The sequence below is a fragment of the Macaca nemestrina genome, chromosome 5 (assembly GCF_043159975.1).
Source record: "Macaca nemestrina isolate mMacNem1 chromosome 5, mMacNem.hap1, whole genome shotgun sequence".
Taxonomy (NCBI): Eukaryota; Metazoa; Chordata; class Mammalia; order Primates; family Cercopithecidae; genus Macaca; species Macaca nemestrina.
In genome coordinates this window covers 70,519,505-70,546,624 of record NC_092129.1, presented here as the reverse complement: position 1 = coordinate 70,546,624, position 27,120 = coordinate 70,519,505, and the positions used below count along the sequence as shown (strand labels likewise).

General features: G+C 42.1%; 2 protein-coding genes across 7 annotated transcripts in view; one reads left to right on the top strand and one right to left on the bottom strand.

The window, feature by feature from the left end:
• Nucleotides 1–23,995, top strand: part of LOC105489039 (required for meiotic nuclear division 1 homolog) — a 48,621-nt gene extending 24,626 nt beyond the window's left edge. For all 3 annotated transcript variants that reach the window (XM_011753616.2, XM_011753614.2, XM_011753615.2), the window contains 7 exons: nt 384–484; nt 4,191–4,297; nt 5,225–5,289; nt 6,520–6,596; nt 11,384–11,504; nt 23,055–23,171; nt 23,620–23,995. In XM_011753616.2, coding sequence (XP_011751918.2) covers nt 384–484; nt 4,191–4,297; nt 5,225–5,289; nt 6,520–6,596; nt 11,384–11,504; nt 23,055–23,171; nt 23,620–23,652 — 621 coding nt within the window. In that variant the 3' untranslated portion in view covers nt 23,653–23,995. The remainder of the gene's footprint in view (nt 1–383; nt 485–4,190; nt 4,298–5,224; nt 5,290–6,519; nt 6,597–11,383; nt 11,505–23,054; nt 23,172–23,619) is intronic.
• LOC139363330 (serine/arginine repetitive matrix protein 1-like) overlaps nt 1–27,120 on the bottom strand; it is a 44,799-nt gene that overhangs the window by 6,082 nt on the left and 11,597 nt on the right. Inside the window, exons 2-4 of one of the 4 annotated variants that reach the window (XM_071096628.1) lie at nt 15,249–15,473; nt 9,549–9,679; nt 1,680–1,858 (exon numbers count right to left, since the gene is read on the bottom strand). In XM_071096628.1, the coding sequence (XP_070952729.1) occupies nt 15,451–15,473 (23 nt within the window). In that variant the 3' untranslated portion in view covers nt 1,680–1,858; nt 9,549–9,679; nt 15,249–15,450. Of the gene's footprint in view, nt 1–478; nt 1,863–9,548; nt 9,680–15,248; nt 15,474–27,120 lie in introns of those variants that run through there. The other 3 variants (XM_071096625.1, XM_071096626.1, XM_071096627.1) reach the window with 3 other exon arrangements.

Sequence of the window (27,120 nt, the reverse complement as noted above, 5' to 3'; positions counted from 1 at the left end):
GGTTTTGCCATGTTGCCCAGGCTGGTCTTGAACTTTTAGCTCAAGGATCCACATGCCTCTGCTTCCCAAAGTGCTGGGATTATTAAAGAGATTTAAAGAATACAAATTATAATATTACTAGTAATTTTCTTTGGGTTGTGGGATAATGATAACCTTGATTTTCTTTTCCATTCTCATCTGTGTTTTCCAAATGTAAAAACAAATGAACATGTCATCCTGATTACTTTAATATCACAATGGATTTGATTTGCCTTTTCCTTAAAAACATGCAACAGAAATAATGCCTGTAAGTGTAATGAAGACTGTTATAAGCATTAAAATCATAACATAATTGAACTGAGGGAGTCAGTTATGATTTCAAGTTAATCTTCCTTTTCTTCTAGATGAAGCATGTGATGAAAGTTCTAGAAAAACATGAAATTCAGCCCTATGAAATCGCACTGGTACACTGGGAAAATGAAGAACTTAACTACGTAAAAATAGAGTAAGCAGCTTTTCATCAAATTTATGAAAGGGGCACTTGGAAAAAATTAGGTAAAGCAATAGAGGAGACAAATTATTATGCATATGGAAACTTTTTTTTTTTTTTTTTTTTTTTGAGACGAAGTTTTGCTGTGTCACCCAGGCTGGAGCGCAGTGGTGCGATCTCGGCTGACTGCAACCTCTGCCTCCCGGGTTCAAGCAATTCTTCTGCCTCAGCCTCCCAAGTAGGTGGGACTACAGGCGTGCACCACCACACCCAGCTAGTTTTTTGTATTTTTAGTAGAGGTGGGGTTTCACCATGTTGGCCAGGATGGTGTCGATCTCTTGACCTTGTGATCCGCCCGCCTCAGCTTCTCAAAGTGCTGGGATTACAGGTGTGAGCCACTGGACCTTGCCTGGAAACTTCATTTTAAGGAAAAAGTGGCCGGCCACAGTGGCTCACACCTTTAATCCCAGCACTTTGGGAGGCTGAGACAGGTGGATTACCTGAGGTCAGGAGTTCAGGACCAGCCTGGTCAACATGGAAAACCCAGTCTCTGCTAAAAAATACAAAAATTAGCTAGTTATGGTGGTGGGAGCTTGTAATCCCAGCTACTCGGGAGGCTGAGACAGGAGAATTGCTTGAACCCGGGAGGCAGAGGTTGCAGTGAGCCGAGATCGCGCCATTGCACTCCAGCCAGGGTGACGAGAGTGAAACTCCATCTCAAAAAAAAAAAAAAGAAAAGAAAAAGGTTACTGGTACAAAGTCTAAACCATATAATAAATATTAGAAGATAAACATAATTTTTTGAACTTCTCAGGCTATCCACAAGTTAAAACAAGTCAATAGTATAGCCCCAAAATGGAAATTTTAAGTTTCTAGGCAGCATAATCCAATAAAGTAGTATCCTTTTATCAAATGAACCTATCAAATTATTCCAGTACATTTTTCCTTAATCCGGGTTTTTCCTATTGATTTTGGGGTGAGGGTGGTATAAAAAGGAAGTATAGTGAGGGGCAATCTGAGAGACCCACTTGTAGAGGTGTGGGTACTGGAAGAAGTGGGACCTGATGTACCATTTTCACTAAGATGTATGGCTAGGCAATGTTCTAGCTGATTTTCCTGACTCAGCCAGAGGGAAAAAATGAAGAGATGTTAGGGCTAAAACAGAGGCAGTATGAACAAGATGGTAGTGTCTTTTTCCTCATGGAGTTACCTGCCCAGTGGAATATGAGTCTTTGCAGGTTCTTAAGAAAGGTAGTGTTGGCCAGATACGGTGACTCACACCTGTAATCTCAGCACTTTGGGAGGCCAGGGTGGGAAGATCACCTGAGTCAGGAGTTCATGAGCCGAGATTGCACCACTGCACTCCAGCCTGTGCAACAGAGTGAGACTCTGTCTCAAAAAAAAAAAAAAAGCATTAAAAGCAGAGCTTTGGGAAGATTTGGAAGAGAGACAGAGACTAGGTATAGAAAGACCAGATGGGGATAAGAGCTGAGTAATCAGCACTTAGCACCAATAGGGCCAGTCACGGTTTTTTGTTGTTGGTTTTTTTTTTTTTTGAGACAGAGCCTCTCTCTGTCGCCCAGGCGTGATCTCGGCTCACTGCAACCTCCGCCTCTAGGTTCAAGCAATTCTCTGCCTCAGCCTCCCGAGTAGCTGGGATTACAGGCACCTGCCACCATGCCTGGCTAATTTTTGTATTTTTAGTGGAGATGGGGTTTCACCATCTTGGCCAGGCTGGTCTTGAACTCCTGACCTCATGATCCACCCACCTCAGCCTCCCAAAGGGCTGGGATTAGAGGTGTGAGCCACCGCACCCAGCCACAGTTTTCTAAGTAAGTGCCTTCTGTGCATTATTTCATTTAATCCTGAGAAAAACCCTATAATTGCAGCTAATTGGCTTTCAGATGAGATTTATTGAATCCTGTCTTGCCAAAGGGCACCTGACCTGACTGTGAGTCAGCCTGAGCCCAGTGGCGGCTGCAGTCAGAGGTAAGAATGTAAACCTGAGAGAGAGAGCAAATGAGCAGCCCATAGTTTTGTTATCTTTAGTGGTTATTCAGCCCTTGGCCTGCGGATATGGCTCCTGTGAATCCCCTTTCTGTGTTCTATTAGGTTTACATTACAACAGCAAAAACCGTGATGACTTTTCCACCAACCTAATACTACCATATCAAACTACTGCTTACTAGACCCTTGTGTGTGTGTAGGCTTATCTGCACAGTCTGTGAGGAGTAAAATCCTCAGTGCTTAGGATCCCAGTCAGCTATTTTGTTTCGTCAGAAACACTGTCCTGGCTGCCACCTACGTGGTTATTATTTGAGTTCTGCCACGATTCCAGGAATCTGCTCAGCTCTGTGGCATGGGCCGAGCTCACTCATAAAGCCTCTTGTGGCCAAGCACAGTGGCTCATGCCTGTAATCCCAACACTTTGGGAGGCCAGGGTGGGCAGATCACTTGAGGTCAGGAGTTCGAGACCAGCCTGGCCAACATGGTGATACCCTGTCTCTACTACAAATATAAAAATTAGTGGGGTGTGGTGGTGCATGCCTATAATCCCAGCTACTTAGGAGGCTAAGGCAGGAGAGTCGCTCGAATCCAGGAGGTGGAGGTTGCAGTGAGCTAAGATCATGCCACTACACTCCAGTCTGGGCGACAGAGCGAGACTCCGTCTCAAGGAAAAAAACAAAAAAAAAAAAAACAAAAAAACCTCTCGTGACTGCTGTCTTTGCTTTCCTTCCTCCATCTGAGGCTGTCATAGCAGATACTGCCTCTCAGCCCTCCATCAGGCCCCTTGTCCCCCTCCCTTTGGCCGTCTCTTCTTGTCTGACATCTTTTGCGAAGGTTTACCCTGTATTTTTTCCATTTACTTGTGATGTTTATATTCACACATTCCCCTCTTCCCCCGTCCCCTGTCCAGGGTTCTCCACAGTCACATACTCATTTTCACAACTTACTTGTCTCCCTCCCCAACCCCACCATGTCAGTGTGAGTTTAGATTACACTCCATATATAGTTTTATATAGAGCATTTTTTCACATAGAAATTTACTGTGAATATTCTCCTTTTTATTAACTATCCTTCCACAGCACACTTTTAAGTTTTTCTTGTGTGGAGTGACTATTACTGAGCCAACCCCTACTGAACATTTGGTTTCTTTCCTAATTTTTTACTCTTCAACACTGACCATTTTTTTAAGTTTTCAGCTGGGCAAGGTGGCGCACGCCTGTAATCACACCACTTTGGGAGGCCGAGGTGGGTGGATCATTTGAGGTCAGGAATTCGTGACCAGCCTGGCCAACATGGTGAAATTCCATCTCTATTAAAAATACAAAAAAAAATTAGCTGGGCATGGTGATGCACACCTGTAATCCCAGCTACGGAGGAGGCTGAGGCAGGAGAATCACTTGAACCCAGGAGATGGAAGTTGCAGTGAGCTGAGATCGCACCACTGCACTCTAGCCTGGGCGGCAGAGTGAGACTCTGTCTCAAAAAAAAAAAAAAAGTTTTCTTGTGCACAAATTTTTCTTTGCATCTTAGATTATTTCCTTAGGATAAACTCCTAGAAAGGGAATTACTTGAACCAAAGGGTATGAGAACATTTGTAACACTCCTGATATAAATTGTCAAAATGACCTCCAGAAAGATGATATGGTGTCTTTTTCAAAAGAAAAGTTAAAGTGCTTTTTAAGTTTAGAAGGTATTATCGTTTTGCTTTTCACAGGGGACAGTCAAAACTTCACAGGGGGGAAATCAAGTTAAATTCAGAGCTGGATTTAGATGATGCCATTCTAGAGAAGTTTGCTTTCTCCAATGCTCTCTGCCTTTCTGGTAAGTTCCTACTGCTTATAGGATAGGGCACTACAGCTGTCATTTCACTGAGGGAAGTTTAAATATGTAGTAACGACTTTTGAAGTATATTTTCAGAATACTCAACAAAGGCTTAGCATTCCTTTTCTTTTTGCCTCCATCAGAAAAAATATCTGGTATAAAAGGTAGTACTGTGCTGAAGTTACTCATTCCTTATTAATTGTATTAATAAAGCTTAACCTTTCCAAAAGTAGTTTTTAGATGATTATATTAGCCTTTGTTTTTTTCTATTCTCTCTATGAAACTGTTATTCTTAGATAGTCTCTAATCCAGACAGAGATGCCCAGCCTCGTGTGACTGGGTACAGGTCCCGGTATAGAAAAACATACTCTAGTGTTTCATAGCAGTGGGACCCAGAGTCACAGTGGCTGTAAGTTTGTTCTGAAAGATCCATGTCCCGAATAAAACTATAGAAGTTCTTTAAGAATTTCTTTCGCCAGCAGTCTACCTTAGATGGCTGCTGCAGCATCCTGTCCATCCCACCCTGAGGGGCTTCAGAGATTTCTGAGGTTTAGTCCTCCTCCTGCGGAGCAAAGGAGAGGCCAGGAAAGTCTTAGTCCCTCCTGCAGAGCTACCCATGGTATCAAGCTGTACCCTACCCTCCTCAGTTTCCAAGATGTAATATTAGAAAATCAAGAATTCTACTAAACGTAGTTTTGGTCTACCAACAGTTCATGGAAAGCGATTCAGTTTCCTCTATCTACTTTAATTCTGTCCTTTATGATAATTAACTGTTCTCAAGTTATATTTTCAAGGTTTTTTTTTTTTTCCAAGTACTTTTTCTTAACCTATTATTGAAATAGTAGTGAAGATACTATGCAATTACGTATTTTATATAAATGTGAATATGATGATAAAGAAATGTTCCATTATTAATTTTTTTCCCAGTAAAACTGGCAATTTGGGAAGCATCACTGGATAAATTTATTGAATCTATTCAGTCAATTCCTGAGGTAATTATATCAATTTTATGCTTATTCAAGGATTGATTTTTATATGGAAAAAATATGAATTTCCCAATGTAACAATACATAGTTGTCCCTCAGTATCCGTGGGAGATTTGTTCTAAGACCCCACTGGATACCAGAATCTACCAATGCCCAAGTCCCTGATATAAAATGGTAAATATTTGCCTATAACCTATGCGTATCCTCCCGTATACTTTCAACTATCTCTAGATTACTTATAATACCTAATATAATGTAAATACTATGTAAATAGTTGTTTTACTGTATTGTTTAGAAAATAATGACAAGAAAAAACAGTTTGTGCGTGTTCAGTACAGATGCAGCCATTCTTTTTTCTCTAAATATTGTCAATTTGCAGTTGGTTGAATCTGCAGTTGCAGAACTTATAGAGGGCCGATTGTTTAGGAGTACAACAAAATTATTATAAACAATAAGAAAGCTACACTAAACTTAAGCAAACTAGAACTCCCAGTTGCATATAAAATGGCAAAATAAGAAACTTCATATTGATTATTTTTTACTTTTTAAAACTTCAAATTGTTTTCCTCTGTTGGTGCAGTTGGTGCAGTATTTTTTTAAAAAATATTAATATAATTGAAATGGGGTCTGGCCATGTTGCCCAGGCTGGTCTCGAACTCCTGGGCTCAAGCAATCCTCCAGCCTCAGCCTCCCAAAGTGCTGGCATTACAGGCCATGAGCCACCATGCCCATCAGTTGCAGTATTTTTAATGTAACTGAATTAAAGAAAAAAGTGAAATGTTCCCTAAGAAAGGAAATTATGACCACTTTTCCTGATTTAAGAAAGTGTTTGATAAATTATGAGAAAAATAGTGGCATGAAAAATACATATAAAGTTATATTAACATTTCAGTGTACATTAAAAATCATTTTATTGTAATTAACTGTCTTTGTTGTGAAAGAGTAATCTAATTATACTTTGGAAAGGAGGCCCTGCTTTTCCACTAAGAGATTAGGAATGTATATATCATATGAAATGCTGATGAGAAGGGAAATGAAAAAAGGGAATATACAATTTCTACCTAATAAAGTTATGAAATTTCAAGGTGAGTTAAGACATTAATCTGGGAGACAGCCATCCTAAAAAATATTTACATAGGATCCATATCGTGCCACTTCAGATTTTGCCCTGTTGACCAAATGCTTATTAGAAAGAGAGATACATGGTTTTTTGGTTTTTGATTCCCTCTCAACTAGGCTTTAAAAGCTGGGAAGAAAGTGAAACTATCTCATGAAGAAGTCATGCAGAAAATCGGGGAACTCTTTGCCCTAAGGTAAAAGTTTTCTCTCTAAATAAAATATTTCATATATTTAACAGTCTCAAGAAAACATTCCCATAGTTCTGTGGTAAAGAGCAAACATTTACACCTTTATGGGAATTGTAGCTGTTTTCATTTCGTTGGTTATAAGCAGGGAGAACTCTCACCCATTAGAAGTAGTTGGGCTGTGTTAAGACTGTACTGAGGCCGGGCGCAGTGGCTCACGCCTGTAATCCCAGCACTTTGGGAGGCCGAGGCGGGCGGATCACAAGGTCAGGAGATCGAGACCACGGTGAAACCCCGTCTCTACTAAAAAATACAAAAAATTAGCCGGGCGCGGTGGCGGGCGCCTGTAGTCCCAGCTACTCAGGAGGCTGAGGCAGGAGAATGGCGTAAACCCAGGAGGCGGAGCTTGCAGTGAGCCGAGATCGCGCCACTGCACTCCAGCCTGGGCGACAGAGCGAGACTCCGTCTCAAAAAAAAAAAAAAAAAAAAAAAAAAAAAAGACTGTACTGAAAGAAATTATGCATGTGCAAAAGAGATCACGATTCATCTACATTAAACCCACATTAAGGAACACAGTAGATGTTCTTTGAAGGTAGAGAGACACATTCCTGAATTTGGTTAATGGGAATTCTCCGTAAAACTGTATCACTGCATCCTAATGCTAACTAGACCTAATTGCTACAGAAAAGTTTCTTTGAATCTGAGACACCAAGATGCCACTGGAGAGAAAAACTGCTGCCAGTTAAACTATGACAATACTTTTTTTATCAGAGGATTAAAATTTTACACTTACTGAAATAGCTTTTAGTCTTAGCTGGATATAAATTATATCACATTCCCTCTTAGGCATATATGAAAAGGAGAGCATAAGAAAATAAATTATTTAAAGCAAAGACAAGTAAGTCTCAACTGCCACCTGTCAGACACCATTAATTTTAAGACGCCTCGAGATGTTAAAATGGGAATAACTATGTCTAAAAACTGATGAATCATTTAAATAAGTGTCTGGAAAGGTTTTCAGCTTATTTTATTCTTGTAGTTGTCCCAGGATTTATGGAATGAAACATCCCAGATGTTGGTGTTTTTCTCACAGGCAGCATTGTCCAGTTTATCCCTTCTAGCATGTGGAATGAGTTACCAGAGCTCATTGCAAATGTTCACCTAAGACTTGTTTTTCCACATTCTCCTTAGACGCTCTGCCTGGAGAGAAGTGGTACAGTGTTTCATTGTCTATGTATCTCTCATAGCTCAGGACTTCTAGTTCAGGGTACCAGCAAAAATTAAAAACCCATCCATCAGGAGCATCGTGTAGCAGATCTGAAGCCTCAGATTCTCTGAGAAGTAGGGTACAGAGATTCTTCTCTCCTGTTCTCTTGGTCATGCAAGTAGAATTTGGTATTAGTGAATTATAATATCCAAACTGAATAGTTAGGACTAAATATATGTGGGTTTGTGAATAGTTTCTATAAAGAGTTACTTTTATTATCCTGTTTTCTTACTTATACAATAAAAATGCTTATTTGTTAATACAAGGAATGTGATACATCTGTGAAAATAAACGTGGCAAATATTTGAATAAAAAACTAAATCTAAATTTATATAGGGTATGATCCCATTTGTGTAAGCAAATAAAAATATTCATATTTATCTTTATATGCATACACATATACATGTATTTGCTTGCACACACATGCATGTATGAATACAGAAAGAACTGGAAGGACCCAGCAAAGTGTCTCTACAGGCCTGTCCTTGGGGAGAATAAAGGCTTTGAGTCATGTGGTAGCATAAGAGGGCCTACCACTATTTTTCTGAATCCTTCTCTAGGATAGTTCCCTTTTTTTTTTTTTTTATCATGAACATAGTATGTATGTATTACTTTTTTTTTTTTTCAGTCAGGGTCTCGTCCTGTCACCCAGACTAGAGTGCAGTGGCATGATCATAGGTCACTGAAGCCTTGATTTCCTGGGCTCAGGGATTCCTCCTGCCTCACCCTTGTGAGTAGCTGGGACCACAGGAGTGATCTACCACATCCAGCTAATTTTTAAAATTATTTATAGAGACAGTGTCTCAAACCCTTGCTCAAGCCATCCTCCTCCCTTGGCCTCCCAAAGTGCTGGGATTACAGGTATGAGCCACCACATCAGCTTATGTGTACTTTTATAACTTAGATTTTTATTTCGTTAAATATCTAAGTGTAAGACCAGACGCAGTGGCTCACACCTGTAATCCCAGCACTTTGGGAGGCTGAGACAGGTGGATTGCTTGAGGCCGGGAGCTTGACACCAGCCTGGCTAACATGATGAAACCCCATCTCTACCAAAAATACAAAAATTAGCTAGGAGTGGTAGTGTGCACCTATAATCCCAGTTTCTTGGGAGGCTGAGGCACGAGAATTGCTTGAACCCAGGAGGCAAAGGTTACAGTGAGCCAGGATCACACCACTGCACTCCAGCCTGGGCAACAGAGCAAGATTCTGTCTCAGAAAAGAAAAAGGCCGGGCATGGTGGCTCACACCTGTAATCCCAACACTTTGGGAGGCCGAGGCCAGTGGATCACCTGAGGTCAGGAATTCGAGACCAGCCTGACCAACATGGAGAAACCCTGTCTCTACTAAAAGTACAAAATTAGCTGGACGTGGTGGCGCATGCCTGTAATCCCAGCTACTCGGGAGGCTGAGGCAGGAGAATTGCTTGAACCCGGGAGGTGGAGGTTGCGGTGAGCTGAGATCGTGCCATTGCACTCCAGCCTGGGCAACAAGAACGAAACTCTGTCTCAAAAAAAAAAAGTAAGCACAGACTTCTTATATTAAAATGTAGAAATTAAGAGGGAAAGTGTGTATGTGTATGCTTGCTTGTCTAGTGTTTGCATAAACACTGGAAGGATACAGAGGAAACTAGAAGGGACTACTGGTAGGGAAAGATACAGATAAGAATAAGAGTAAGATTTATCAATTTTTACCTGTTTATATCTTCTTGATCTGCTCAGGAGGCTGAGGGAGGAAGATCACTTGAGCCCAGGAGTTTGAGGCTGCAGTTAGCTATGATTGTGTCACTGCACTCCAAACTGGGTGACATGTGAAGACATTATCTCTAAAAAAATTTTTTTAATAAAAAACAAAAAAGTGTGTACATATTAATTTTTTTTTTTTTCAGATGGGGTCTCACTCTGTTGCCCAGGCTGGAGTACAGTGTTACAATCTTGGCTCACTGCAGCCTCTGCCTCCCAGGTTCAAGTGATCCTTCCACCTCAGCCTCCCAAGTTGCTGGGACTACTTGCATGCACCACCACACCTGGCTAGTTTTTGTATTTTTTTGTAGAGATAGGGTTTCGCTGTGCTGTCCAGGTTGGTCTCGAACTCGCGGACTCGAGCAATCTGCCTGCCTTGGCCTCCCAAAGTGCGGGGATGACAGGCATGAGCCTTCATGCCTGGCCATAAAATTTTTAAGGAAAAAAGCTTAGGCTGGGCATGGTGGCTCACGCCTGTCATCCCAGCACTTTGGGAGGCTGAGGTGGGCAGATCACGTGAGGTCAGGAGTTCGAGACCAGCCTGGCCAACTTGGTAAAACCCTGTCTCTACTAAAAATACAAAAATTAGCTGGGCGTGGGCACCTGTAATCCCAGCTAACTGGGAGGCTAAGGCAGAAGAATCGCTTGAACCTGGGAGGCGGAGGTTGCAGTGAGCTGAGATCATGCCATTGTACTCTAGCCTGGGTGACAAGAGCGACTCTGTCTCAAAAAAAATAAAAATAGGCCGGGCATGGTGGCTCAAGCCTGTAATCCCAGCACTTTGGGAGGCCGAGACGGGCGGATCACGAGGTCAGGAGATCAAGACTATCCTGGCTAATACGGTGAAACCCCGTCTCTACTAAAAAATACAAAAAAACTAGCCGGGCGAGGTGGCGGGCGCCTGTAGTCCCAGCTACTCGGGAGGCTGAGGCAGGAGAATGGCGGAAACCCGGGAGGCGGAGCTTGCAGTGAGCTGAGATCTGGCCACTGCACTCCAGCCTGGGCGACAGAGTGAGACTCCGTCTCAAAAAAATAAAATAAAATAAAATAAATAAAATAAAAATAAAAATTGAAAACAAAATGAGTTTTTCTCTGTCTACTTCATAAATAACGTTGGTATTAAAGATTGAATTAATTTGGTTCAGAATTTCGAAACCCGTTTGTAAATGTTATTTACACATTTGTTGGAAGTATTTTGCAAAGGTCAGTGTTAACACGTGTTTTCAGCCAGATGCAATGCCACATGCCTGTAGTTCCAGCTACATGGTAGGCAGGAGACAGCTTGAGCTCAGGAGTTCAGGTTGCAGTGAGTTGTGATCACCACTGCACTCCATCCTGGGTAACATAGCGAGACCCTCTCTCTTAAAAAGAAAAAAAAAGGCCGGGCGCGGTGGCTCAAGCCTGTAATCCCAGCACTTTGGGAGGCCGAGATGGGCGGATCACGAGGTCAGGAGATCGAGACCATCCTGGCTAACACGGTGAAACCCCGTCTCTACTAAAAAATACAAAAAACTAGCCGGGCGCCGGGCGAGGTGGCGGGCGCCTGTAGTCCCAACTACTCGGGAGGCTGAGGCAGGAGAATGGCGTGAACCCGGGAGGCGGAGCTTGCAGTGAGCTGAGATCCGGCCACTGCACTCCAGCCTGGGCGGCAGAGCGAGACTCCGTCTCAAAAAAAAAAAAAAAAAAAAAAAAGTTTTCATAAAGCACCATGTAAATATTAAATATAATAGAAACAATGATTTTTAATTCAAGATAAATAAAAAGTTATAATTTTCCCTTTTTTAAAGGCACCGTATAAACTTGAGTTCAGACTTCTTGATTACTCCTGATTTCTACTGGGACAGAGAAAACCTGGAAGGACTTTATGATAAAACATGTCAATTCCTTAGCATTGCCCGAAGAGTTAAGGTATGTATTTTGCACTTTTAATGAGAGAAAAAGACACGTTGTTGCCTGTAAATTGAATGTTTAACTGCTTGCAGAGAAATATCGTTTGACTTCCGTTCAAATCTCTTTATATTTCCCCTTCTTGTCCTCTATACAGTCACTTTTCAATTTTTTGTGTCAAAGAATCTTCTGATATTAGCTCTACAGACTAGATAAGGTTGGTGAATAAGATGAGAGTTTGGAAGCCTAATGGTCCATCAGGAAGTTCTTGTCAAGTATCAAGCAAGAGTTCCTGACTGCCCCTGATCTGTCATGGTGACAGTGAGAATAGAAATAAATTTAAGGAAGAATCATATAAGACAAGTGATAGGTAATGGCAGACCATGGAGAAGGAAGAATAAAGGATGACTGATGTTTGCCTGGAGGTGACAAGTAGAAAGGTGGAAAAACAATGAGAGGTCAGAGAGGAGATGCTGAGATTAGAGTAGCAACAAGATATCCAATTAGCTCCATCATGTAGGCATTTAGAAGGGCAGAAGCAAAGTCGAGAAGAGAGACGCGTATCAAGAAATCCCAGCACTTTGGGAGGCCAAGGTGGGTGGATCACCTGAGGTCGGGAGTTTGAGACCAGCCTGGCCAACATGGCGAAACCCTGTCTCTACTCAAAATACAAAAATTAGCCAGGCATGGTGGCACGCACCTGTAGTCCCAGCTACTCAAGAAGCTGAGGCCAGAGAATCACTTGAACCCAGGAGGCGGAGGTTGCAGTGAGCTGAGATTGAGCCACTGTACTCCAGCCTGGGTGACAGAGTGAGACTGCGTCAAAAAAAAAAAAAAAAAAAAAAAAGCTGTAGTGATGGAGGTAGACCACATGTGGAAAGAGCATAGAAAACAGAAAATTGACATTAGTATAATGTGTACACATAGTTCTGTGACATTTCGCCATATCTATAGATCCACGCAACCACACGATCAAGACACAACTGTGCCAGGTGCAGTGGCTCACGCCTGTAACCCCAGCACTTTGGGAGGCCAGAGGTGGGCAGATCACTTGAGGCCAAGAGTTCGAGACCAGCCTGGCCAATATGGTAAAACCCTGTCTCTACTAAAAATACAGAAATTAGCTGGGTGTGGTGGTGCATGCCTGTAGTCCCAGCTACTCGGGAGGCTGAGGCAGCAGAATTGCTTGAACCCAGGAAGTGGAGGTTGCAGTGAGCTGAGATCGTGCCATTGTGCTCCAGCCTGGGTGTTGCAGCGAGACTCCATCTCAAAAAAGCAAAACAAAAAGACACAAAGCTATTTTATCACCACACAGTTCTTCCTCATGCTACCCTGTATAGTCACACTACCCTCCCCTTACCCAGACTGTCCCTAACCCCTGGCAGTGAGTAATCTCCATCTCCATAATTTTGTCATTTTGAGGATGTTATATAGAGTCATACAGCATGTGACTTTTTAACTGGCTTTTTTCATGGAGCATAATGCCCTCAACTTGGATCCTTCCAAATTGTTGCTTGTATCAAAGTTCCTGTCTTCCTGTGGTTACTGAAACATTTTCTGGTATTTCGTTTTGATGTTATTTTTTAGTATATCTCTTTGCATAGATATTTAGTAGTTGCTCTGGTTATTACATCATATGTATATAACTTATTACAATCTACTGATTTCAACATCTTGCAGATTAAATGAAGTATAGAATCTATTTCCCTGATGGGTGATTGGATGCAGAAAAAAAAAAGAATCCTTATTTCTTCTATATTCCTTTACCCTTCCCTATTTATAATTTTCTTAACTATTCTTCTGCAGACATAGGAAACTTCATCAGATAATGTTATAATTTTTGCTTCAACCATCAAACATAATTTAGAAAACTAAGAAAAGTAAAGTCTGTTGTATGTACCCATGTTTTTATCCTTTCTGTTCTTTTTTCCTTCTGATATTCTAAGATTTCTCTTACTGTTTTTTGTTTTGTTTTGTTTTCTCCAAGAACTTTATTTAGCCATCCTTTTAAGGTAAGTCTAGTGAGACAGATTTAGTTTGTCTTCATCTGAGAGTGTATTAATTTTCTCTTCATTCCTGAAGGATATTTCCTGAAGACAGTTTTCTTTCTTTCAGCACATGAAAAATGCCATGCCACTTTCTTCTGACCTCCATGGTTTCTGATAGGAAATCTTTCATAATTCTATGACATGTGCATTTTATCTTTTATCATTTCACAAAGTCTTTGAGGCTCTGTTCACTTCTTTTCCAGTATATTTTGTCTCTGTTAAGACTGGGTATTCCTTTGTTTCATCTTCTAGTTCATTGATTCCTTCCTCTGTTACATTCATTCTGCTGCCCATCATTGAGTTTTTTATTTCATTTATTGTATTTTTTAGTTCTAAAATTTCCATGTTTTTGTCTTCGTATCTTCTGTTTCTTTGCAGAGACTTCCTGCTTTTTCATTTGTTTCAAATGTGTTCAAAATTGCTTATTGAATCATTTTTATGATGGTTGCTGTAACATCATCTGATAATACCTAACCTCAGATACCTCTTGATGTTAGTGTCTACTGATTGTCTTTTCTTATTCCCTCCAACTAATTTTAATACCTCCAGTTTCCCTCATTGCCTCAAGTGTTCTGGCTTAATATACAAGGTCCTTCCTATTGTATCCCTTTTTCAATCATATTTCCTACCAATCCCCACATCCACTTTGTATCACATCAAAAATAAAGGATTAGCCTGGGAAACACAGTGAGACCTCATTTCTAGTAAACGGTTTTTTAAAAAATTAGCCAGGTATAATGGCATGTGCCTGTAGTCCCAGCTACCCTGGGAGGCTGAGGCAGGAGGATTGCTTTAGCGCAGGAGTTTGAGGCTGCAGTGAGCCATGATCATGCCACTACATCCCAGTCTAGGTGACAGAGCAAGACCCTGTCTCAAAAAATAAAAATAAAAAATACATTATTTATCATTTCAAAACCCTACCATGACTTATTGAATGCTATGTTCCACTTTAGTGTCTACACTTTTTTCCTCTAAGCTAGACACTGCCCCTTGCAAAACCACATCAAAGGTATCTGCAGTTGTCACTCATCTTGGTACCACCTATTCCTCTGTAGGTGTCTTCCAGCACAGGACAGTAGAGATCATCACCACTGGTCAGGGCAAGAAAACCAAGCTATGTTGCTCTTAGCTGACACAGAAAGATTGATTAGTGATGGTTTAGGAATCAAATTCAGTGGACTCCATCAGTACAGTTTTAGATACCAAAGGTCTAACTAGACACCGATTTGACAATCAATTATCTGGTCAAACATGAAAAGCACTGGACTTTCTTGGTTGTCGACTGTGCACACAGGCTGAAGATCCAGAGGAGGCAACAGAGGAATACTAAAAGCTTTATACAGATGAGGTATTTCCTGTGGTTGTGTTAGCTATTCCTGTGTAACAAATTACCCCAAAACTTGGTGGACTGAAACACCCACTTACTGGCTGGGCACGGTGGCTCACGCCTGTTACCCCAGTACTTTGGTAGACCGATGCAGGCAGATCATTTGAGGCCAGGAGTTCAAGACCAGTCTGGCCAACATGGTGAAACCCCGTAAATTAGTCAGGCATGGTGGCATGCGCCCGTAGTCCCAAGTAGCTGATTCTGGAGGCTGAGGCACGAGAATCACTTGAGCCCAGGAGGCAGAGGTTGCAGCGAGCTGAGACTGCACTACTGCACTCCATCCTGGTGACAGACAAAAAAAAAAAAAAAAAAAAAAGAAACACCACTTACTATCTCAGTTTTTGTGGGTCAGGAATCAGTGCAGCTTAGCTGGGTCCTCTGATGCTGTGTTTCTCACAAGGCTGCAGTCATCTCAGAGATTCACTTCCTAGTTCACTCGTGGTTATTGGCTGGATTTGGTGCTTCTCAGGCTATTAGATTGAGGTCTCAATTCCTCATAAGCTGTTGTCCAGAGGCTTCTCCATAGAGCATCTCACAATGTGGCAGCGTGCTTCACTGGAATGAACAAGTAGGGGAGCGATATGGCTTAGATCTGTATCCCTGCTCAAATCTTGTGTCAAATTGTAATGCCCCGTGTTGGAGGCAGGTCCTGGTAGGGGGTGATTGTATCATCAGGGTAGATTTCTCATGAGTGGTTTAGCACCATGTGCTAAACAGTGGTGCTGTTCTCGTGATAGTGAGTTCTGGCGAGGTTGTTTAAAAGTGTGTAGCACCTGCATCTCCCCTTGCTCTCTTGCTCTCGCTTATGCCATGTAAAGTACCTGCTCTCCCTTCACCTCTCACCATGATTGTAAGTTTCTGGAGGCTTCCCCAGAAACCAAGTACATGCCAGCATCATGCTTCCTGTAGAACCGTGCAGAGCCATGAGCCAATTAGGCCTCTTTTCTTTATAAATTTGCCAGTCCCAGGTATTTTTTTATAGCAATGAGAGACTGGACTAATACAGAGAGGAAGAGTGACTGTCAGGAAGAGAATGCTAGTAAAACAGAAGTCACACTCTTTTGCAACCTCATCACAGAAGTCACATCCCGTCACTTTTGCTGTGCTCTCTTTGTTAAAAACAAGTTAGGGCCGGGTGCAGTGGCTCTTGCTTGTAATCCTAGCCCTTTGGGAGGCTGAGATGGGAGGATCACTTGAGGCCAGGAGTTCAAGACCAGCCTGGTCAACATAGTGATACTCCATCTCTTTAAAAAAAATTTTTTTCTTTAAAGCAAGTTATGGCCAGGCGTGGTGGCTCACGCCTGTAATCTCAGCACTTTGGGAGGCCTAGGTGGGTGGATCACCTGAGGTCAGGAGTTCAAGGCCAGCCTGGTCAACATAGTGATACCCCATCTCTTAAAAAAAAAATTTTTTTTTCTTTAAAGCAAGTTATGGCCAGGCGTGGTGGCTCACGCGTGTATCTCAGCACTTTGGGTGGATCACCTGAGGTCAGGAGTTCAAGGCCAGCCTGGCTAACATGGTGAAACCCTGTCTCTACTAAAAATACAAAAATTAGCTGGGCATAGTGGCAGACGCCTGTAATCCCAGCCACTTGGGAGGCTGAGGCAGGAAAATCACTTGAACCCAAGGAGGCAGAGGTTGCAGTGAGCCAAGATCGTGTCACTTCACTCTAGCCTGGGTGAAACAGCAAAACTTCATTTCAAAAAAAAAAAAGGCAAGTTATTAGGCTGAGCCTACTCTCGAGGGTAGGGGATTACACAAAGGTGAACACCAAGAGGCGGGGAGTCTTTGGGTGACATATTAGAAATCTGCCTACCACAGTGGTTTTGAAAAAGATGGAGAAAATTCTAGAAACCTACTTTATGACCACTGACCCACATGATCCTCATACTAATAATTACTTTAATGGTTGCCAGCTTCAGGCCATCAAAGATGGTGGAACCATTGCTGATCTCATTGTGTTCTGAACTGTCAGCAAGCCAAATGCCACTGCTCTCGGTTTGGACGAGAACGTTAATGCCAAAATTGATGATCTGATCTTTGACCTGGGTGGCATTTGTTATCTGTCCATCCTCAGTATTCAAGATGGAATTGCTGAAGTCAAGTCTACAACTGAGGATACCCACCTGAGTGAAGAATACCTTGACAACTAAGTGCTCAGCTGTTTCATGGCTGAGATCAACTGCAGGTACAGAAAGGACACCTGTGAGAACAAGCAGGCTGCCCAAGCCCCTTCGGCCTCTACTAAATGTACTCTTCATTCTGGTGTCGGGGCCAATTTGAGATTGAGTCCCTCCATGAAGGGGTTCACATCTATGCCTCTGTGCACATGAGCAGCTGGAAGAATCGAAAGCCACCCATCCCTGGCACCCTACACCTGTGGAGAAAGCCATAAGCAGTGTCACCCAGACACACCACCAGTCCTTCACGGGTGGCTCCATCTATATCCCCAAGATTTAAAATCTCCTACAGGGCCGGGCGTGGTGGCTCACGCCTGTAATCCCAGCACTTTGGGAGGCCAAGGTGGGAGGATGGCTTGAGGCCAGAAGTTCGAGGCCAGCCTGGCCAACATGGTAAAACCCAGTCTCTACTAAAAATACAAAAATTAGCCAGGCATGGTGGTGCATGCCTATAATCCCAGGTACATGAGGGGCTGAGGCACAAGAATCACTTGAACATGGGAGACGAAGGTTCCAATGAGCTGAGATTGCATGACTGTATTCCAGCCTGGGTAATACATTGTCCAGTAAGACATTTCTCCAAAAAAATAATAAAGTAAGATAAAATCTCCTACAGGAAGAACAAGAGCTGAATTTATTTACAGGCAGCATGATCTTGTATGTAGAAGACCTGAAAGAATCTACAAAGAAGCTACCAGAATAAGTGAGTTTATCAAGGTTTCAAGATCAATGTATAAAAACGGTTATCTTTCGTTATACTACCAATACACAATTGGAAAATGAAATTTTAAAAATACTGTTTATAGTAGCACCCAAAACTTGAATTACTCAGGTTTGAATTGAGTGATTCAACTATTCCAGAATAATGTTAATTAATCATTGGAGTAATCTGAGCAAGCTAATTGTTTATTTCATTCCCATCTCACTCTGGGACATCGTTTTTGGTGTGAAATCTTCTGCAGGAGTTATGAAATACCTAAAAGGTCTCAAAACTACATTTCTCAGTTTCTCAGCATCCCAAAGGCAGTTCAGACTCGTGGGATGATGTCAAGGTTATTTAGAAGGGGTTGAAAGAGTTCACCCTGCCTTAGGCTCAGCATAGTGTTGGCATTACAGTCTTCCAAGAAAACAGATGGAACAAAGAGTGGCGGGGTTTTTTTTCTCCCTCAAAAAGTAGAAGGGTCTTGAGAAAATAGGGGTGAGTAGGCATAATGCATGCTAAAAAGTTGAGCACAGAGGTCCAGATGCAGAGAGCAGTTACACAGTGTCATGGGACAGAAACTAGTTGGCAGTGGATCCCTCGCTCCATTTTCTCACGTCGTTATCCCCCGAAGTCCTGTCATTGAGGCTTCTGTCCCCATGCCACCTACTCCGTGAACACTTGTTTGTTGTCATGACTTCTAATCCCACATTCTCCTGGTGATTTTCAAATGTCTCTCTCATCCCAGTCTCTCGTCTGCCTTCCAAACGTTTCTAGTTGCCCCTCAATCTCACAGATCTTCCTCATTGACATATCTCATTGCATCCTTTTAAAAATTATGTGTGCACCGTTTTCCACTAGAATGTAAGCCCCTTGAAATCGGAGACCATGATTATTTTCTTGCCTGTTCTTGGCAAAGGCCTCACATACAGTATGTCCTCAAAAAATATTTGTAGGATTTAGTCAGCTGATTTAAGATTTCAAAATGAAACTTATGGTATTCCCCCCACCCCCCAGAATATAGTAAACCTTTTCAGTTCTCTATTTCAGCTCATGGGAGGACCTTCTAGCCTCACCTATCTAGTCATTCAACCAGAAACTTAAAAGTCATCTGGGTGTCCTTTTTCTCCTTCACCCTCCATATCCAGTCAAACGATCTTTTTATTTTCCTCTCAGTATCATGGATTCATTAACAAATATTTATCGAAAGCCTATGTGATAGGCCCTGGGCTGGTGAAACGGGAGTACCATACTGACCCTTGATTTCAAGCCCCCAACTATTAACGTTCATCCACACAGCCCCTCATCTTCCTTTCCCACCTGGACTTGTCTAATTCCTTCTTCACTCTGTCTCCAGACTGGACCTTTCTCCAGTCTCTCTGCACCCTTCGGCTGGAAGACAGAGACGTGTCTATTTCACCATTCTGTCTCCTCTGCCCAGCATAGTACAGTAAATGTTAAACAAATACTTCCAGATTGAAGAGGCCTCCCCATTACCTGCAGAATGAAGTTCAGATATTCTAGCATGACATGCTGCTTTCCTATTGCTGCTTAACCTAGTGGCTTATCAGAAATTTACCATCTTACTGTTCTGTAGGTCAGAAGTCTGGCATGGCCTAAAGTTAAGGTGTTGATTCCTCTTTGGAGACTGTGGGTGGAATCCATTTCCTCACCTTTTCCAGTGACTGGAGGCCACCCATATTCCTTGCTTATGGCCCCTTCATCTAACAAAGGCCAGTGGAATCCTCATATTGTATCATTCTGAACTCTTCTGCCTCTCATTTCCACTTTTAAGGACCCTTGTGATTACATTGGGCTTACCCAGATAATCTAGGATTATCTCCCCATCTTAAGGTCAGCGAATTAACAACTTTAATTTCTTATACATTCTTAATTCTCCTTTGCCATATTATATTCACAGGTTCCAAGAATGAGGACATAAATATCTTTGGGGTGGGGGACATCATGTACACAGTACCTCTCACAATCCAGTACTAACTTACCTTTTTTTTTTTTTCTGAGACAGAGTGCAATGGCATGGTCTTGGCTCACTGCAACCGCCAGCTCCTGGGTTCAAGTGATTCTCCTGCCTCAGCCTCCCAAGTAGCTGGGATTACAAGCGCCCGCCACCACACCCAGCTAATTTTTGTATTTTTAGTAGAGACAGGGTTTTGCTGTGTTGGCCAGGCTGGTCTTGAACCTCAAGTGATCCACCTGCCTTGGCCTCCCCAAATGCTGAGATTACAGATGGGAGCCACCTGCCCCCAGCTAACTTACCTTCTTAACCTCACTTCCAAGCACTTTCTTCTAGGTTGTCCACAATCTAGCTATGCTTGTCTCCATGCTGTTTCCTATGCTTGACATGCTCCTTTCATGCCCCTATACCCCACCAGCAACCCACCTTTTCTTCATGTCTGCTGCCTTTTAAAGCCTAATTCACATTGCCTGCCTCTGTGAAGCCTCTCCTGGTTTTTTCTTTGCTCCCTTATCTGCATGCTCAGAGCATACATGCCTCTATACCTAAATAAATAGAAAGCATGCTGTGGTAGTAGGGACTTTTTTTGTGTGCGCGCGACGGAGTCTTGCTCTGTCACCCAGGCTGGAGTGCAGTGAGCGATCTCGACTCACTGCAAGCTCCACCTCCTGGGTTCATGCCATTCTCCTGCCTCAGCCTCCTGAGTAGCTGGGACTACAGGAGCCGCCACCACGCCCGGATAAATTTTTTTTTTTTTTTTTTTTTTTTTTTTTTTTTTTTTGAGACGGAGTCTGGCTCTGTCGCCCAGGCTGGAGTGCAGTGGCCGGATCTCAGCTCACTGCAAGCTCCGCCTCCCGGGTTTACGCCATTCTCCTGCCTCAGCCTCCGGAGTAGCTGGGACTACAGGCGCCCGCCACCTCGCCCGGCTAGTTTTTCGTATTTTTTAGTAGAGACGGGGTTTCACCGTGTTAGCCAGGATGGTCTCGATCTCCTGACCTCGCGATCCGCCCGTCTCGGCCTCCCAAAGTGCTAGGATTACAGGCTTGAGCCACCGCGCCCGGCCAATTTTTTGTATTTTTAGTAGAGACAGGGTTTCACCTTGTTAGCCAGGATGGTCTTGATCTCCTGACCTCGTGATCCGCCTGCCTCGGCCTCTCAAAGTGTTGGGATTACAGGCGTGAGCCAGTGCGCCTGGCCATAGGGACTCTTGCTTGCACATTTCAGTGTGTCGTCAGGTGTTTGGGTTGAGGTTTGAAGCTAAGTTGTTAGACTTAATAGGAGACTTTGGGACATTTAGGAGACTTGTGGTAATATGAACAGACTCTAAAGGAATAAACTGGATGATGATGAGGTAGTGGAGAAAGAAAATGTTGCCTGTTTTTTGGCCCAAGTTGAAAGAAAATGCAAGAGGCTGAATCAGTAGTCTGCAGAGAGAAGCAAGCTTAAGGATGAACATTAAAGATTAAGATCAAGTAGCCAATAGAAACAGACATTAGGAGGCCAGGCGCAGTGGCTCACGCTTGTAATCCCAGCACTTTGGGAGGCCGAGGCAGGCAGATCACGAAGTCAGGAGTTCAAGATCAGCCTGACCAACATGATGAAATCCCGTCTCTACATAATACAAAACTTAGCCAGGCGTGGTGACACGCACCTGTAATCCCAGCTACTCACGAGGCTGAGGCAGGGGAATCACTTGAACCAGGGAGGTGGAAGTTGCAGTGAGCCGAGATCATGCCACTGCACTCCAGCCTGGGTAACAGAGTGAGATTCCGTCTCAAAAAAAAAACAAAAAAAACAGACATTAGGAAAGGGCAAGAGGAAAGGAAAAGAGGGTGGGGAAAGGAAGAGGGAAGAGGCATGCTCTAAACATTTATACAGATTAGAAACTACAGGGTGACCATAACGTCTGGAAATAGGGGCAAAGGTGATGAGTGTGGTTCAGCGAGTTAGTCCTGTGGTTCCATGAGTAAGGTAGTTTCTTTTTTTTATTATTTTTTTAGAGACAGGATCTCAGTTTGTCACCCAGGCTGGAGTGCAGTGGCATGATCTTGTCTCACTGTAGCCATGACCACCTGAGCTCAAGCAATCCTCCCATCTCATCCCCGCCAGGTAGCTGGGGCTACAGGCACACACCACGCCTGGCTAATTTTTTTGTAGAGACAAGGTTTCACTGTGTTGTCCAGACTGGTCTCCAACTCCTGAGCTCAAGTGCTCCCCTGCCTCAACCTCCCAAATGCCAGGATTACAGGCATATGCCGCCCAGCCTAGTAAGGCAGTTTAATGCTATGTGCAAAAATCGTAACTTGGTGCAGTAACACATTCCAATCAACTCCTGAACATGTACGTGTGATTTCTCAACGTTCGCTGACCAAACCTGTAACTTCAGCATACCCCATGAGACAAACTGTTCTAAAATTTTGCTTCCAGGATTTCCAGTTTCCAGAAGCAAGTGACTAAGATACTAGGAAGGCATTTAACAGTTGTCACATCCAAATTATGAATTCAGGGACTTTATTTTCTTTGAACCCCCACAGCCAGCTTGTTTGGAGGCATCGGAATGCAGAACTGTTGCTGTTCAGTTGAAAGCAATGCCATCTAGTGGTGTGTGTGCAGCAGGTCAAATGTTAAGCGTAGGTTTCTAGTAGAAAGTAAATTATCTTTAGGTCTTGCTGAAAAAACATGTTTCAAGTTTGCCTTTTTTAACTGCTAAAAAGGGCAGCTACTAAAAACTAGGACTCAAAAACCTATTTTTAGTTCTTCCATCAAAATCTTACAAATAGAGCTTCAGTATGCCAAGTATTTCTTGCAGTTAAATCTGTACATTACAAAATGTCTCTGGGTGGATTCACAAGAAACTGATAATGTTGCTGGCTGTCTTTGGGGAGAGAACTGAGGACCAGGATTTTTCACTGTATAGCTATAAAATTTTTAGCCGGGTGCGGTGGCTCACGCCTGTAATCCCAGCACTTTGGGAGGCCGAGGCGGGCGGATCACAAGGTCAGGAGATCGAGACCACGGTGAAACCCCGTCTCTACTAAAAATACAAAAAATGAGCCGGGCGCAGTGGCGGGCGCCTGTAGTCCCAGCTACTTGGGAGGCTGGGGCAGGAGAATGGCGTGAACCCAGGAGGCGGAGCTTGCAGTGAGCCAGGATCGCGCCACTGCACTCCAGCTTGGGCGACAGAGCAAGACTCCGTCTCAAAAAAAAAAAAAAAAAAAAAAAATTTATGCATATGACTATTGTTTAAATATAAATACGTTACTAAAATTTTTCTTACACAGGTCATGAATGAAAAACTTCAACACTGCATGGAACTAACAGATCTAATGCGGAATCACCTGAATGAGAAGAGGGCACTCCGCTTGGAGTGGATGATTGTCATCCTCATTACCATAGAGGTAAGGTGGAAGTGCTGTGTACCGTAATCAGTTACCGTCTCTTAACAAATACAGGGGCTATGCTAATAAGATAGTTTGAGATAGAAAATTATTAGCAGGAAAGAGGTTGACTTTGTTATCATTACTGTTTGGAAGTTTCAAATTACTATTTTGCAAATACATTAAAAGTAATTTTTGAAAAGGTTCACTTTTTAAAATTTGAGAGTGGACCTCAAGGTTCTGCATTTTTAAAGACAGCATTTGGAAAAAGTTCTAGCTGTTAATTTATAATGTACAGCTCAACATCAAATCAAGCATCCATGCCTCCAATTCACAGTTTGCCATGTGAGAAAGGGCAAACATTTACCTTACTTTGGGAGCATTTCTCATTAATCAGAATCTTGGAAGTCATTTTAGTTTGTACCCATAATTTGCCTGTCATGAAATAATTCTCACTTTTTATTCTAAGGTAATGTTTGAGCTGGGACGAGTATTTTTCTGATCAAGTGATAACCAAAGTGTCACTGCAAGAGATTCAGGTTCTACAATCAAAAAATAAATGTTCAGCCGGGCGCGGCGGCTCATGCCTGTAATCCCAGCACTTTCGGAGGCCAAGGAGGATGGCTCATTTGAGGTCAGGAGCTCAAGTCTGGCCAACATGGTGAAACGTCTCTACTGAAAATACAAAAATTAGCCAGGTGTGGTGGCACACGCCCATGATCTCAGCTACTCGGGAGGCTGAGGCAGGAGAATCTCTTGAACTTGGGGAGGTGGAGGTTGCAGTGAGCTAAGATCACGCCACTGCACTCCAGCCTGGGCGTCTCAAAAATAAAAATTAATGTTCACTAATGGGTGATCATTTAATAGGTGTTTTTTTAATCAAGAAATTATCTTTTTCAGCCCCCAATATATCGTCTGAATAAAAATGAATCTAGTGTTTACATCACTGACAATTCAGAAGGAAAATATTTCAGTTAAGAACTCTGGAAAACCTTAGCATCTAGGAAATCTTGGCAAATACTTTTTAAAGCCAAAGGACTTAGGTTTTAGACACCACAACTTAACCTATCCCCAGGGAATCCCATCATGACCCTGGCTAAGGGAACCATACAGGAACTCAAGTGTTGAAATCAATATATACAGGCCCGGTGCGGTGGCTCACACCTGTAATCCCAGCACTTTGGGTGGCCGAGGCAGGTGGATCACAAGCTCAGGAGATCGAGACCATCCTGGCTAACACAGCGAAACCCCGCCTCTACTGAAAATACAAAAAATTAACCGGGCGTGGTGGCAGGCGCCTGTAGTCTCAGCTACTCGGGAAGCTGAGGCAGGGTGAACCCGAGAGGCGGAGCTTTCTGTGAGTTGAGATCACGCCACTGCACTGCAGGCTGGGCAACACAGCAAGACTCAGTCTCAAAAAAAAAAAAAAAAAAATCAATATATACAATAACAATACAGGCTTGTTATGTGGCAGAGATGAAATCTTAAATACCTATTTTAGATGGCATGATTTGAGTATGGCTGTTCACTGGCACCTTTTATTAATGCTTTGTCCTTTCACCAAGTTAGTCACAATATTCTTCCCACATTTGTTTCAGACATATTTTGGGGAAATTTAAAAAATACCAAGCACAAAGAATCTAACATCTACATATTTACCTCCTTGGGTTGACAACATTAAAAAAAAAAAAATCACATCTTTTATCTTCATTGCCTTTTATGCATAACCCCTCATGCCCCACTATAGTCCTCACTTGTCAACTATTTTTTCACACATATCCTTTTGTTTTGCAACTCACTTAACTGCTACACAGTATTATACTTGAGAATATATTCATCTGATGGACATATTCATTTGCAGTTAACAGTGCTAGGATAAAACATCTGATGTCTTCCAGCGAGATTTCTTCAGTAGCTGTCTTCCATTTGAGGTACCTGCCTGTATGCCAAGGGTACCCACAAAAATTCTCCAAGGAGCATACAGGCACGAATAGTTCAAGAATTGCTTTTTAGGATGGGTGTGGTGGCTCACGCCTGTAATCCCAGCACTTTGGGAGGTCAAGGTGGGAGCACTGCTTGAGGCCAGCAACCCTGTCAAAACTTTAAAAATTGCTTTCTAGATGAAGTTCCTCCTGATTTTCATAAAATCAACATACCTGTGTACACATCTGCAGTGTATCCTGTTCTTACCATCTTTCCTTATCACACTTACACAAGAGGCATCTCTCACCTATCCTCAATAGTTTGGTCCACTATATTCAATAACTTTTAAATACATTAAATCTATTTGTCAACATTTTTGGAAAGCCACAAAAACAGGAGAACAATTTCAAAGATTTGCTAAATGCAACCCTCCTCTAATTGAGGCCATTATTTTTTTCCCATTTTTTTTAGGAGGTACAATTCCAGTAAAATTTTACTGCAAGTATCAATGTATAGAATTTGCTGTTTTGGTCAACTAATTAGTAGTAACAATGTGAAATAGTCCAGAAAAAAAACATGAACATTTGATGCCTTATGGTTACAGCAAATTAAATACTTCAAGTTCTATTAAAAAATTTACAAGAAATAAAAGGATCAAAAGAGGTTCATAAACATTTATTAGCATAAAGTGTTGTAAAAGAAATGTAACACAAATACATTTTCAAGAGGAAAAACATTTGCATAGTTCACCTATGTTTACATGGATCATGGTGGACATCAGCTCAGTACACTATTACAATGCACTAAATTAGAAGGGCTTTCCTTAAGTAACAAAACAGCTTTATTTTAAAATACCAGTATTTATGATACACTGGCAATTACATCTTTTTCAACTAATCTTATGATTCAAAACTTCAACTTAAAGTTATGAAAGTTTAAAGAATTGTTTTAGTTGTAACGTAAGTAAAAACTTTCACTTAATAAAGTAAAAACTTAATACTAAGATCACCACCTCTCTAAGAACAAAATGACCAAGAAATTACACAGAGTATTTACAGCCTAAAGTAAGTAGATTCACCACTGGCTCCCAAAATCCTCAAAGGGGTATCTAATTTCTATCACACATGAGAGCTCACTGATTAAGACCAACCTGGATTTGAATTGTTTCACCACAAATTCTTGCTGTTATAACCTTGGGCAAATCACTGAACCTCTTGGGCCTCAGTTTCCTCATCTGTGAAGTAGGTTTAATTATTAAACTAGCTCACAGGTTGCTGTAAGGATTAATGAAATATGTGTGAACAGGAGGGTTTAATTATTAACCTATCTCACAGGGTTGCTGTGAGATTAACTCCCAGATGAAATGGAGGCTAAATCAAATTCCCAGGAACCATCTTTGAATCTTTAAGAAATATCATAACTGAAACTTACAGAATAGACGTTACTGAATCCTGCACTGGAACAGAAAGGTTAATTTAAATATAAAGCAATATTTTCACTGTATAAAACGGGTTGGCTCCTCAGTGCAAGCCCAAAAAGGCTTTTTTAAATGACATATTTTTGCATATACCAAACAGCGGTGGCCAACAGGTATTCTGGGGTGCCTTCTTGGATAACCATAGCAGTCAGAAGCAGACTTTTTTTTTTTTTTAAATACATAAAATCAGTATCTTTCTAGTTCTACCATTTTAAAAATAAGCCGTATTTGCCTGTTTTAAATTACTGTCCTGTCTACTACCTAAAGCAGGTTTTCCAAAGTATGGTCCTCAGACCAACTGCATCAGCAAATACTCAAGACTGTCCCGTTAGTATTACTGATTCCTGAGTTCTACACCATACTAAATCAGAACATGTGGGACCACAGCTAGGAAATCTGTTTCTTCTAATTCTCCAGGAGACTCTTACACTCCCTAAGCTCTGAGAAACACTAACTTAGTCTATGTATTGGTTTATACTCAGGTTACACAGATTTTAAATAATTCATTAGCACACTCTTGCTAAGTACTAATCTCAAGTGACTCACTTCTCTCTTTCACCAACCCAATCT